The following is a 14928-nucleotide window of genomic DNA, read 5'->3' as shown; positions in this document are numbered from 1 at the left end:
AGTTTCAAATTGGATAAATTTCAAATTTTTGCAAATCGGGACTTGGCAGAGGAAGAAATACAGCGTCTCCTCTTAGCAATCATAAAGTAGTGGGCAGACGTTGCATTTTAGTGTAGGATTAAGTACTTGTTCCGACTGTTTTCCTCCTAAATAATCAAACCTACTCACCAGATTGTATTTGGAAGCACTTGTTAATGTGGCATGCTTTGTTTTAACTGTTTAGGAAAATGTCTGAAAGTTTCAAGATGAGACAACATGAATCATAATCTTCAGCGGCTGTTCACTTTCATGATTGACTTGCTTTCTTCCTACGTTCCTTTTAGTCACCCTGGGAATCGCTGAAGCCGTTTCGTGCAGGAGACATTGCTGAGATTCCCCTTGCAGCAATGGACTTGGATAAACCATCCGTCTGGGGATCCCTGAAGCAGAAAACTATACCGTTCCTGCAGAACCTAAGCGTGAAGAAGACAAAGAAGAAGTCTAGCAAAATGGTGGAGACGAAGGTCTGCTCCTTGGACCGACGCCTCAGCGTGTCGGTGCCTGACATGCTGGAGGTGAAGACTCTTACAGAAGAAGAAATTACTTACTCGAGCACTCAGGTGTTTTCAAGCTGCTCCCCCAAGAGCTTCTCCAGGTCCGTGGTGTCCCTGAAAAGCAGAAGTGCTTCGGTGAGGCCAGCGGGAGAGGACTGGCCATGGGCACCACGGCAGCCGACGCGCATGGAGGTGACAGTCACCCCCCCGGACACACAAGTGGTGGACAGCCCCGTGTCCGAGGGAAAGAGGAAATCCAGTGATGACCTCTTTGAGCTGCTGCAGAGAGCTCGTCTGAGCGGGGCTCTGTCGGACGAGGGGGCAGAGGTAGGTGCTGGGGCATCAGCTGGGCTCCGTGGCCGTCCTCACGCTTCAGGCTCATCGTGTTTCTCCTTAATTGCCTGGCCTATAAAGGGATGGAGGAGGGAGCCCTATTCAAGGAATGAGTGGGGGATAAAAATAAGCATAAACTATACATGATATATAAATTATTGGAGACTAATTCAGATATCCACTCTGTCAGTGTGGAGCTGCAATGTAACCGTGCTCCATTTTTTTTTTTTTATTCTGGCAAGATTGTGATACTTCAGATTTTTCAGATTTGTTGGAATTGCTTGCTTAAGTCAAAAGTTGTTGCAGCTCTCCAAGCTCTGAAATGTGCTGCTGATACATTTGCCATAGTTATTCTTTTTAGTTAATGTGGCTTTGCCAGGGTTCCTATATAGCAAAATTAACTTACCATCCACCCACTCAAGATCTAGCTGAAGGCAAGAGGTGAAAGATGATGAGTGAGTGAGGTGAACTATGCCTGTACCTGGCATTAACCAAAACAAGCACGAGATGGAGTACAGGGAACAGTAGCATCATGTTCAGGGCTGTCCATTGGGTTTGCATTGTGATTAATTAGAGGAGGTGCAAAACCTAAATATTTCCTTTGCATTCCCTGTCTTGTCCCCCTTCTTCCCTTCCCCCTCGCCTCTGTGGTCAGTATTTCTGTGGTTGGACATAATGTCCTGTGAACAAGAGGATCAGAGTCTGATGTGCTTCAAATCTGACACAAGACAGTAATTGTGGGGAGTTGCATCATGGCTTTATAATATACACAGCAGGTGAAGATTGTGGCTGCCTGAAACGTTTTAGGCAAATTTTGTTTTATTTGTTTTGTGGAAGTGTATCTCCTCCTGAGTTTTCACTGGGAAGGTTAGATTTTGTACTTTGTTTTGAGACCTTTTCACTCTCAACCTAGATGCTACAGTTATGGTACCTGCTTTCCGTAGTCACCCGAGATGCAAAAATGAGAAGTAGGCATTTTGGTTTAAAGTCCTCCTTTGGGAGTTGTGATTTCACAGGTTAATTAACATTTTATTTTTTTAACTGCCTGTTCAAAATGATGGTTACTGCTGCTATGGGGAAAATGGTCCTTTCTGGTATAAAACTGCTTGTTTTGTGTCTCGAAGGTCTGTGTTTTGTTATCAAATCAGTGTTAGCTCCTGGTCTGTTGTGGTGCAGTCAGACTGGTAGTTACTGACCATCACTTCCAGTTTAGTGTTGCTGACTTATTAACACATTGGCTTGAGCTCACTGGAGTGTACTGTTATTCAGAGGTCTGCATAAGAAAAATAGCTAAAATAGTGTATCGTTTTGTCTCTGTGCTTAAACTTTACTCAAAAGTTGTAGCAGCTCCCTCAGTATATGGTAGATTGAACATTATGAACGTGTCATTGTTTTAGGAGTTTTTCCCCGGCTGTTTTAATGGTAGCAGCAGTTCTTTCCTGCTGTTGTAGTCCAGGAACTCAAACCTAAAATTTACTGCAGCAGCACCAGAGTTAATCTGAAATCCCTCTTTGACTTTGGGGAAAGTAAGTACTTGAGGAGAAGGAGGTACCTGTACAGGGATGGAATAGCTTAGTTTCGAGTTTGCTCAGGATGCACTGAGTCTGGCTTATTTTCTGAAGCATTTAAATCTTTCCCAATTGTGTATTTGTATATATGCTTGTGTGTGTGAAGAATTTAATATTTACTTTACACCAGATCATCTTGCTATATGAATATCCTGTCTTCTTTCTTATAATCTGCCTCCAATTACAACTTTTAAATGCAGAAAGAGATTTTTTTTTTCTCCTAACAAATACGTTGCAGAGTGTGAAGCAAAGAAAAGTAGAAATAGATAAGGAACACTGAATATGTTCACTTTCAAGTTGAATTTGGTAAAAACCTCAATATTCAACTTTTCATGTACTTCTGTGAACAGCTACAAAATTTGTACTCTTTGTGCCTTGGGTGGGGGGGACAGTTTATTGCAGAGGTTTTTGGTCTCCTAATACTGGGTGGAGTTGCTGTGCGGAGCACAATAGCTCACATCGTTCTTTTGTGAGCATCATTCACTGATTGGTGAGGTAAATCAGAAGAAAGGCAGATCCCTGGAACAAAACAAACTAAAAAAAGCAAAAATGTAGGTTGAGCTCTTTTCTCCCTGAATTGCTTGTCACATGCCACCTACTCATTTCCTGGTTATCTTTGGTCACCCAATGTCATCAGATACTTTCCGAGCCCCATGCATGAGCGCGGTGTGGGCTTGTGGTTTTTACACTCATCTAAACTCTCAGTACAGAGCTGTCAGTGCTCGGAACGTGCCATCTTCAGTAAAGGCTCTTGCCACAGGTCCCCCATTCCCATTTGCTGAGAGATTTACTGTCTCTGTTCCCTGTAGCAGCACGGATAGGCAAATGGGAAGGGTGAAGAAGCAACTGAAGTTGCACTGAATCCCCCCCGATTGATGCAGGGTGCAAAGGGCACCGTTAAGGCCCCTTTTTGCAGTTGGGTTTTGTCCGTGGTCATGCGTCATTGCTGAAGTGCTCTGACACCACTTCTTCGTCTTCTTGGTAACACCTTGCAGTGAGTCACTGGCAACCCAAAACCTCGTCCCGTTGGTGCACTCGGTGCCCTTGTGTTTTGAATCGTTCTTCTGCAGAGAATGAGAGGAGAGAGAGGCTGTAAATCTTGTCAGGAGGAACATTTGATGGAATTTTTTTTATATAAATATATTTACATATACATACTCTTGTTTGATTTGTTTTTACGCAGGTACTTTCGGGACTATGACCTGCCTGGTGGATGTGGCCACATTTGTTTATACTTTAAAGTTTAGAAATGTCACTGTAGTTACATAAAAATCAAGATTTCAGGACTATATTTTCAGTGAGGCTTTTTTCTATATTCAGTGATCTCTTTGCAATTTGCTACCTAGAATAAGAGTAATTTACATTATATGGAGCTAAAATGAAAAAAAACTTATGTAAAATTGTACTTTGTTCAAAATCTGTCGATGTAATGCAAGTAAACAAAGAGCAGAATAAAGACAAAATTGTAACTTTGAGGGTAATTTTTTATTATAAATGATATCAAGTTAGCAGAGAGAATACTCTTTTATTATTTTAATATCAGTACAGTTCTTTGATTCTGTGCTTATGCCATGTAAAACAAGCTGTAAAGAGAAACCATTATCAGTGCTGCTGATGGTGCCTGAAGGAGATTCCTGTGAAGCCAGAGACTATGAGAAATAGCAGGTTTAATGCACACAAGTGAGATTTTATGCATCCTAGTCAGGAAATTCAAAGTTAGGGTTCCCCTAGCAGCTGTAACTCAGCTCTGTTATGCGAGAAAACTCTTCTGCTGCTCTTTATGATGATAATTTTTCTACTTTTAATGTGCTTTTGCAAGGTGGCCAAGTTACGATTACTTCGGGAACCACAATGTTAAATTTTGTCTGTCGTGCAAGTGAAATTTTACTTGCAATGCTGGATTACTGTACTTCCTGATATGTATGTGGGGAGGAGGAGGAGGAGAAGAATTACACAAAAGTGTATTTATATTTATTTCAGCATATCGATATATCCAAGATTTATGATCTTTGTTGCAGGTGCTGGTTCCTTTTTTCATGTTTGTATAGTGCTCTACACAATGCAGATCCCATCTGAGAGGTTTGGATGTTTCCACACTGCATGTAATAACGTTTTCACATGAGGATCAAATTCCACCTTGTGTGCATTTCTGTAGAAGTTGAGGTTATTCTTAGCATAAATCTTTGCATTTGAATGGGCTGTGATTGCCCTGCGTTAGACCAAGAGAGTTGCCCAGGAACGTAGGTCCTCTTCAGCTGAAATGATGATCATAGACTGTTCTAGCACTCAAAGCAGCGTCAGAGGTGTCTTGACTGATGAATCCCTCCGTGTCCAAAGGCAGCCTAGACACCATGCCACGGTAGCCTCAAGTTTTTAGATGAGTGAGTATTTAGGAAGAAATGTTTGACTTCTTCTGTGCTGGGCACTAGATACAAATCATCTGGGCCTTCCATTTGCTGCAGAAAGTGGAGAGAAGTACATGTCCGACGTTTTTTTTTTCCCCTTTCCCTTTGCCCATTTCTTTGTAACTCTTCCCTTGAGACTTTTTTTTTTGTTTTGAAAAACAACCAAACAAAACTAAACTTTTCTGGGAGCTTCCCTTTTGGGTGGTGAAGGAGAAATTGCAGTCAAGTTGAGAGAGCAGCCTGCTCTCCAGCCCCAGGATACTGCTGCTCCTGCTGCTGCCACCACTACTTCTGGCATTTCTCTATTTCATCTTAGCTAGAACACTTGGAGATGGAACAAACATTCTGCTCAGGAATAGGGGTCATCATTGCAGCACTGACTGCTCAGTCACCAGATGGAATAACTTTCAGGCATCAGGAGAGTTTGTGGCAAGGGCCTTCAGCACTGAAAGCACAAGTCTCTACTGGGGAGGAGAACTTATTCTGATAGCTGGATGCAGGCACTTATTTTTTAGATTAAACTCAAGAGACTAAGTGCAATTACTGTGAAACAGGAAAAAGAAATGTATATCTGAATTATGGAGGGGAAGATACTATAAGCAGAAGTAAAAGAATTTCACTGGTTACACATACATATGAGTACTTTCTTGATACTCAGATACCAAGAGATACTCCTGATACTCTCTTGATTCTTATATTACTGTTGTCTAATTCATTATATCTTTTTTTTTATAGTACCCATGTGGAGAAATGGATCTAGACTCTTCCATGTCATCTCAAATTTTTGAAGATCAGATGGTAAGTCCTTTTATTTTAAAGCATTTTGAAACTTGATCAGAAGCACAATTTATTTTAGGTTTAGGTGGTTTGCTTCTTACAAATTAAAAAACTCAGCAGGTGAAGAAGCTTTCTATGGATTTCTCCAGTGTGGTGGTTTTTGGTTTGTCAAGTTTTTTGTTTGTTTAGTGGTAGTTTCATGCTGTTATTGTTGGAGTATTTTTAGTAGTGCAAAGCAGTTGCTTGTATTTTAAATAGACCCAAATGTTCTGGATTTTTTTTAAAGTATTTCATAATTTTTGTGTTGTATTTGTAACTGGTGAAAGCATCAGCATAAATGCTCAACTAGCAGCCCAGGAACAAACTGGATTAAGATAAAGACAGCAAATACCTTAACACAGCTGTAGGGTTTGACAGACAACAGAAACAGTTTATAGGGCAGTGCAAAAAGGCATTGGCAGTTTTGGCACGTGCTCTTACGTAAAAGCAAATTTGCTTATTCCAGATGAACTTCTCCACCTGTGCCCTCTGATAACCTCTCAAGTGCTGTCCAGAGGCTGTTTTCACTGAACGTGCCGGCTGGATGACGATGCTGCTGAAGTGTGTAACCCTGGCAGCATCTCTGATGAGCAAGAATCCTCTCGAGTTTGCTACTGCAAAACTTCTCAACTAGCATTGCCCACTGCTGCATTTCACTCTTTTAGACCCACGTAAAGAAACGTATAAAGAATGTGTAAAGAAATGGTGTCCTTTCAGTGGCTGTATGAAATGTGTGCTTCCTCATGAGGTCATCAGATGCATATGAATGGACTCGATGATCCTTATGATTCCCTTCCAATGTGAGATATTCTATGAATGCACAAGAAAGCTAGGAAAAAAAATAAATGCTGTAAGTTGGTAGGATTTGGAAAACCTGTACATGCGTTTATGATTAATATTCATTTTCAGGTGTAACCTTGCTTGTGTTACCCTTTGCTTTGTGAATGTACCCGATGCTGATAATTAGTTATTTGTATAATGAAACAAAGCCTGGGAAAGAAATCTTTTTTTTTCTCTTTCTGTAAAAGATTGCCCTAAGGAAAGACGAGACCTTTGCAAAACTGAGAAAACACCTGCTTCGTTCATGGTCCGTTTCAGGAGGTGTGTGATTTCTTTGTTCTCCTTAGGCTCTAGAGGAAGCAAACGATTGCTTGAGTGACCTGCCCAGCCCCTTTGCCTACCTGCTGACCATCCACCTGAAGGAAGGCCGGAACCTGGTTATCAGGGATCGCTGTGGTGAGCCTCACCTTTCCTTTCAGCTGATTTCCTTTAAAATTCACAGGGCTCTCCTTTCACTGACTTCAGTTTGGCAGCAGTTGGCTTTTTTTCCTTCTCTCTCAGGCAACAAATCGTTGATTTGTGTCCCTTGCCTGGGTCAGAGCACTCAACGATTGGGTTTATCCACCTTTATCCACACATGGGAAGGAGCTGCCCACTGCTCCTCCTGTCTTGACCGCACAGCTGCAAAGCACCTCCTTGGCTGGACTTAGCATCTGTACCTATTCAGGAGCTGCAGAGTGATTAATCTTGAAAAATTCTATTTAAGCTTTAAAAAAAAGCCAAATAATATTTTGAACTTAGTGGAGCTGCTGTAGGAGTGCTTCTGGGGTTATCTGCAAAGATTTTAATAGAAGGGAAACCATGGGAGCAGGTCTGTAAGCCAAAAATCGCCTCTCTAATCTGGGATGAAACTGAAGGACAGCATTAGAAAAAAATTATGAAACAAATTAGAAATATTTGGGGAATTCCTGGAAAAACTGTGTGCAAGTGGCTGCTGTTAGCCTGGCTTTTTCAGGCTGTTGCAACAGGCAGTAAAAGTGCTTGGCAGCAGCCAGTTGGTAGTTTCTCTGCTTGCTGCGGAGGGAAGAGCTGTCCTGTCGGAGGCGCAGCGAAGGCTTGGAGGGCTCTGCAGCAGCTGCTTCAGGACCTTTGATCTGAACCTGTCAGAGAGCTCTTCCAGATGTTCAATCTTTCTGCCTTTTAGATTTATTCTTTATTTCATATTTTTTTTCTGCATGTGGAAACAGCTCTAATACTTCTGCATTGCAACGTGTATGAGTGATTTCTCTCCCTTGAGATGAAGCAATAGGGTTTATTCATACAGTTTTAAAGAAAATAAGCTCACACAGCTTGAAGGCCTGTGAAGGTTTGCATCTGGAGGGGCCTGTATGGATTTAGAAACCTTCCCATGTGGTGGGATGCTTGTTGTTGGGATTTCCCTTTTATCTATTATCTCAGTTAACTTTTTCCGTGCTGTTTTTTCTTGTCACCGAACAGTTACTCTTGGCCAAGTATGTGCTTATTTTTCCTCCCAGCTTTTAGGAGGAGTGAATGAATACTTAGATTAAGATCTTTACTCATTAAACAGAAGCATGTATTTCTGAACAGTGTAGCAGTTCATCAGATTTACTAGCAAGCTGCACAAGCCAGGACGCATCCAGCTGCTCGTACGGAAAAGATGCTATAAACAAGCAGTTCCAGCAGAGTAGTGTTTCTAAAGAAGACAAAGTATAGTTTGCTCTAGGCTGTGGTTTGTTGCGTAAGAAAGCAAATGGTTGTCTTTAAAGCGTTGGACAACACAGTGAGACAACATAAGCAAGGTGGGAAAAAGGCATTTTTTTTGTCAGGAGTCCCTGTTGCTCTGTGGCAAACAGCCCCTCATTTAGAAAATTGAACATGTGCGGTGTTACATCGTTCAATAAAATTCCTGCTTTTGTGTTTTTTGCACAGACAGTGAGGGTGGGAAATAGTGACTTAATGATTATTGTTCAGTTGCCATCACGTGGCAGTGGTGGCTCCTTGGAAAAAAGCATGCTCCTGGTGTCCTGATGAGTGCCTTTATAGGTCTCTGCTGTCGTACTTAGCATCTTTGCGTGACACGTAGGCCTGAGCTGCAACCGCTGTGGGTTTTTTTGCAACGTGCTTTTAAAAGTGGGAAGTCATTGGCTTTGTTCATCTCTCCAGTGTGAGGAAACTTGTGGGCCAGGAGAATGCGACTTCCCTCTTCTGCCCCGCCACGACGCCGAATACAGCCGCTGCGCTGGGGTATCCGAGCCTCCTCTGAATAATCTGGATATAGGAACGCGTTGTCAGCAGCTGGCGTCATCCTGCGAGTCGGGCTGTGGCTTGGGCTGAAGGCCAAGTTATCCTCATTCACATTTTGGGACCAGCAGACCTCTCGAGCTGCCTGACCCAGCAGCGGGGGGGTCTCAGTCCCCCTTCCCGGTGGTTTTCCGCGTGCGGTGAGGCGCTGGAGCTCTCCAGTGGGTAGCGCCGAGTTGCTGGCCCTGCGTTTTGTGTGTGTGTTGGAGTTGGAAAGCTCCTCTGGTCAGCCTCGTGGGAGCAATGCAGGAACGCCCTGGTGAGGCGGGAGCGGTGGCAGTGTTGGGGCTCGTAGGTAGGAGCAGCAATGTTCTGATTTTATTCAAATAAAGTGGTCATACCCAGCAGCAACCGCTTGGAGTAACAGCTTTGTTGATGGAAACTAACACTGAAATACCAAATACCGTGTGGAATGCACGATACGCCAAATGACAAAACGTTAACATAAAAACATAAAAGCATCTTTAGCCTAAACCAGGTTTAACGTAATTTTTGTTTATTTCCTAAATTTTAATATTTGGTTATTACGCTACTGCCAATCGCTCTGGAAAAAAGCCCCAAAGCAAATCCATCAGTTTACATATTTGGTGTGGTTTTTTTGGAAGTTCCGTATCCACTCAGAGATGAAGGAAACGCCGCTCGATCGCGGCGTCCCGCCCTCTCCGCTTCGCGTTCACCTCTCGGCCCGTTCGTTGAGTGGCGGCGGGACGCGGCGCGCCATGGCGGGCGGCGGCCGCCCTCTCGCGGCGGTTTCCTGCGCAGCCGCCGCCGCCCCGCGCGGGGTGCGCGGCCGCAGGGGCGCGGGATGCGCCGTTCGCTGCGCGGTGCGCTCCGACCGCTGGTGTGAGAAGGGATGAGCAAGACGTGCTAGAAACTCCAGGGGCCTTCCTAAAGAAATTCCTAAAGTCTTTGTTTCTGCCTCCGTTTTGTCCCGGTGTGAGGTGTGTATCCGTGTGTGTGGGCAAGTGCGTGAAAATAAGTCTAAGGTGTGCGGCAAAGGAGGAATATTCCTGCAGTTGGTAACAGGTGTCCTTGGAAACTCCGGGTTGTGCTCAGCAAATTCACAGGGCTCTCCCTGAGTTTACTCGTTAGATGCTTAGCAGCTGTTAAGTAGGAATTAATTACACTTGGCTGAGTAAAGGTGAGCAGGATTTCTGCTGATAACTGCAGGCTGTAAGACCAACGTGTGACTTCACTTTTTCTCAACTTTCCAGGTATTTTTCCAGACTTTTTGACTCACTTGTGCTGTTGTTTCCAGGATATATTCCCTTTGGTGCGATTTAAATTCCTGCTTTACCAGATTTTTATTACTCCTTTTTATCTTCATGATATCACCCCTGTTAACCTCTACTCTGTTCTGCTTCTCTTTGCTTTTTGCCTCTTGCATTGTTTTTTTGTCTGTTGTGTCTCTCCAGTCCCTGACTCTCTGTAGCTCCTCTTTTCCTTCCTGCTCTCTATAGGGGTGTATAGGTGCAGCGTATCACACCGGGAGTCTGGCTCAGCTGCATGTCCTCCCTGTTGCTTCTTGTAAAGCACATAAGCAATGCAGGAAAAAAAAAAAAATCAGAATTGCAGAATTTCCTTCTCCTATCTTACCCTTTTGTTTTTCTTTTGGAAGTGAAAGGGAAGGAAAAAGCTTCCATACAGCAGCCCCCAATATATGTACACCAGCCAGGGAAGCAGAGTGCTGTTAGAGCAGGATCTTTGTTATGGTAGAAAGGGGAGAGGCTCCGAAAAATCCCTCTTTGAGTCGAAATTGCAGCATTCTCTCTTACAGATGCAGGAGGGTATTGGTCATCAGCTTGCTTGGAGTCTGATTTACTTGCTTCTCACTGATGCTTCTTAGGTTACGGTCTAACTCTGTCATAAACTGCCAAAGCAGATGGTGAGGTGTGTTTGACAGGTAGCATTCCCATCACCTGCATGGACCTTTGGTGCCTAAATTTAGATGGTGCATGGGTCCTCCCATATTTACAGTTCTCATAATTCATCAACCAAACACTGAAGGTTGTGGATCTGTGTGTGGTAACTACACAGTACCAAAAGTTTGGGTTTTTTTTTGTGTACTTTGTGTAGTATTACTGTTGCTAGATGACATGATATATCGTGGTGATGACAAGGAGTGACCTGCTCTCACATCTACCACCACCCATTGCCAGAAGGTTCCAATGGGCTCCTGGAGCTGGCAGAGAGGCTGTGCCAGAATGCTGCATGGGTAGCTCCTAACATCAGCGTAAGCTGTGCGTAAGCTCAGTCTCCCAGGAGCAAAATAAAATAAAAGAGGACAGAATAACACATACTTCTGACTTTAAGCAGTAACAAACCTGCAGTAGCCCACCACCTGTAGCTCTGGGCTATCCGCTGCCTGAGTCCGTGCTGATATCGGGGTGCTGGAGGAAGGGATGTGTTTGTGTTGTGCTGGGCTGGATGTTCGTCAGCTTAGAGCAAGTCCATTGTTTGGAAAGCAAATGCTCAGAGCAATTAGGCTGAATCGCTCCCTGCAAACACGCTGATTAATTTAGATTTTCTCTGTTTTCAGGGTATCTGCAATTAGATCATTAGTCCTTCAGATTTATTAATTATTGAGATGTGTTAGGCAACTTTTCACACTTTTTGAAAGGCATAATCATGGGTAATTTACAACTGCTAAGAATTTGAATGATGCTGAGTACTTATTTTGATGTGTTGTGGATGCCGTGTAGCTCTGTGTACAGCGGCTTGTGCTGTGAGCGTTTGTGCCAAGTCCAGTTTCTGGAAGTGCATCATGTACGGCTGAAACTTTTCTCTTATACACAGTGATCCCTGCAGGCATCTCTCCTGGACTGGCTGTGGGAAATGGATGCCCACAGATAGGAACCTCAGGAAAATAGATGGAGTTCAAACAAAAGCAATTAATCCATTATATGGATAGCCACCTTTGGTAATGTTAAATTAAGAGATATAAGGATGACAGCACTGGAAGACAATATGTAGGGCCCAGAGAATGTCTCTTCTTTGGTAGGTAACTATAATTTAGATAATGGGTTTCTTAAACTGATCAAGCTCTGTCAACTGGCTCCTGGGGGCAGCTGCCTGCATTAGGAGCTCATGCTGGGTCTTTCTGGGACCTCTACAAGGAGATTTTGTAAGGCCAAAGACTAAGAGTAGAAGACACAACTGTTTACAGCAAAGGTGCTGGCTGGTTAACTTAAAAGCAGCTTCTTGCCCCATCCTTGTGCCCTCCTGTGCTTCCGTACTTGAGCCCCGACTGGGAATACGACGTTCAGTTGGACTGATTTTTGCCATAGGCGGTCTGTTCTTTATGTCATCGTGTCCCTAACGTGTTTTGGTAGAGTCTTGGGGTTTTTCTTAGTTCCTTTAGTTTTTTTTAAGTGCTGCTCCGGAAGTGTGTTGAACATAGTGTAGAACATTCTATTAATGTTCAGTTCAGGCTTTTTCCCCTCTTTTTTTCCTCCATCAGCCATGGGTTTGTATGTGTTCTTCACACTTTTCTGGGTCTTTTTGGTTTATTGGGTTTTGTTGTGGTAGGGTTTTTTTGTGTATTTTTTTTTTCTTGTTTGTTGGTTTATTTTCTCTTGGAACCTATTGGTGCTGCATGTTTCCAAGCAATGTTTCACTTCCATCTGGCCACGTAAAACTGGCTGGGAGCAAAACTTTCCAAAATTATCTGAATTGCCTGCCAGCAGAATACTTTTTACTTATTTCCCCTTTAAGCCTTGATCTTGGCTATTTCACTAGAAGAATATAGCGGTTTTCCACTTAAAAAGAAAAGTGTGTGTTCCATTTTAATATTTCTTTTACTCCTTGTTTTAAATAACTCCAGTAATTCTATTTCTAGGAAGATTTTAAGAAATTTGTTCTTTATATGCATATAAAATAAATCCTTCATTTCCTTCTTCAGATTAAAATTTACATTTTTAGCAAAAACTTAAGACGGTCTGTGTTGTATTTCATGCTGCTTTGATTTTTTTTTTTTCAGGTTCTAAAGGCGACTTGGTGGTAATATTTTATTTATGTAATGAAGGTTGTTTCATATGTTACATTTCCAGTAAGTTTACTTGTATAAAATAGCGTGTGGCTTGAAATTACATTGGGTCTTCTGGTTTTGTTTGATTGTGCTTTTTTTTTTCCTAATTATGAAGCAAGTGTGTAGTGGTATTAAACACCGTTGATGTGATACATCTCTCGGTAGCTGCTAGAGGGCAGCAGTCTCCATTTTAAAACACCTTTAACAGTTTCTTGGTCTACCTAAACCCTGTCCTGCTGCTGTGTCCCAGCAACTTTTGCTCACTGAAGCTTGCTCAGCTTTTAGCTGATGTCTGGTCTGCCTGCACTCCTTGCTTTTTGGTGTTAGTGAAAGAAAAATAGAAGTAGAATAGATATTAAGGAGATTAATTCAAGGGGAGCATCACTGTTGAGATCCATGTTCTTTCTCTAACCAGAAAACAAGTCCAGCCCATGGAATGATTTTTTTAGAGGTCATCCTTTTTACTCTTACTGGCTTTGTTTTAGGCTGAGAAAGCAGATAATAACTTGTTTTATATATTTTGTCTATATATTTTACTGTTTGAGAACCTTCTTGTCATTGTATAACATTTAAATTGACCTCACACTTTGCTTTTCCCACCAGAAAAGTGATTTTCTTGGGCTGAATTCTCAACTGATTTCAAGAGCTATCAGCCTCCTTGCATTACCCTGTTGACACATGGCGACAGCTGATGTGACTGAGATGAACAGGTTCAGACCTTGCATTGCAGAAGGGCTTGGGTGCATGTCCTTAAAAGTAGACTCTGTTGCCTTCACTAGGAAATGGCAGCTGAAAAGCTTTATTTTTTTTTAGTGCCCTGGCTTATTAAGAAAATTATTTTGTGCCTGTCATGTCTGAAAATTACGAAAAATATATCCTTTTATAGACCAGTTCGTCTCTAAAATCACTGGGTACTTGTTTGAAAACTTAAGCCCTTTGGCTAGATTGTAGATTGTCTCTAATAAATAGCTTTAAATAGATGCAGATGTCTTTCTGATCTTGAATCCAGAAGCCTTCAAGCCTTGAATTCAAATGCAGTTAATAATTTGCAGTCTGTGCTGTTCATCCCATCAGGTAGGGCCTGTCCACCTGACTGACTTCTCATTCCCTGTTTCCTTTTTAACCTATTTTGATCACCTGGATGCCAGCTGGAACATCTTAAAGAAAAACAGAAATGGCCATGCTGACCCAGGGAGGTACAGGAGCTTCATTGATATGACGTGAACGACTTGGGGGAAGCCTTGAAAGCCCCAAAGAGGGCTGCGATGCCATATCCACCCCCACCATTTCTCTCCTTGCCATCCAGGTGCACCCCGGCAAACGCCGCCGAGCCCCGGTGCACGCCAGCTCCCGCCGCGGAGGTGAAAGTCCATCTGTTTGCCGGCACGGAGGTGTCAGCCCGTCGTTTGTACGATCCCGTGCTGCCGACCCCCTTCCCCTGCCTGCCTAGTTGAGATGTTACCCCTCTGACGGCCAGACAGGCGAGCGCCGCCCAAACCCGTGCCCCTCCGCAATTATTTTCCCGAACAATTAACGCCGGTGCTAACTTGACACCTTTTCCTTGTTTGGCTTTTGTAAACCATCATCCCTTTTCCCATTAATTCCCGGCATTAATATTTTCTTTCGCGCGAGTGCCGCCGTTCACCCGTGAAGCAGTTGGAACATTATGGGGCTGTCAAGATAGCGAGGGATTACCCAGTGTGCCTTGCCGGAGTAAGCGACACCACTGAGGCCCCGGTTTGAGATGTTTATTTTGAGAGTAAGCTGACAAGCATGAAGGCCTGATCCCAGGGTGGCAATCTTATTTAATTAAAGGCCTCTTTTTATTATAGCTTTTTTCCCCCCCCATCACTGTTTTTTTTTTATATAAACATATATTTTTTACACAGGTTTATAGATATTCCTTTTATATAGATACAAATGTTTATATATAAATATTTATATATATATAAAAATATATGTAAATATGAAGGAAGACATTATTTTACATGTGTGTATATATACGAGAGTGATTGCAAAAGATTGGCTCACAGGAGCAGTGCTGGGCAGCCCTTCTCTCTCTTATTTTCCTTTGCCATATAACAACATGGAAAGCTTTCAGAACAATAATGCAGTTGGGATGCTTACTTAGCTATAGTCGTCTC

General features: G+C 42.8%; 1 protein-coding gene across 4 annotated transcripts in view; it reads left to right on the top strand.

The window, feature by feature from the left end:
• The first annotated feature begins 386 nt into the window (after positions 1-386).
• The window catches only part of MCTP2 (multiple C2 and transmembrane domain containing 2), a 101069-nt gene continuing 86527 nt past the window's right edge, over positions 387-14928 (top strand). For all 4 annotated transcript variants that reach the window (XM_086620644.1, XM_086620643.1, XM_086620642.1 and 1 more), the window contains exons 1-3: positions 387-860; positions 5575-5637; positions 6783-6891. In XM_086620644.1, coding sequence (XP_086476770.1) covers positions 387-860; positions 5575-5637; positions 6783-6891 — 646 coding nt within the window. The remainder of the gene's footprint in view (positions 861-5574; positions 5638-6782; positions 6892-14928) is intronic.

The sequence above is a fragment of the Tauraco erythrolophus genome, chromosome 14 (assembly GCF_009769465.1).
Source record: "Tauraco erythrolophus isolate bTauEry1 chromosome 14, bTauEry1.pri, whole genome shotgun sequence".
NCBI classification, from domain to species: Eukaryota; Metazoa; Chordata; class Aves; order Musophagiformes; family Musophagidae; genus Tauraco; species Tauraco erythrolophus.
Note: the sequence above shows the minus strand (reverse complement) of the source record. Positions and strands in the feature narration are given on the sequence as shown.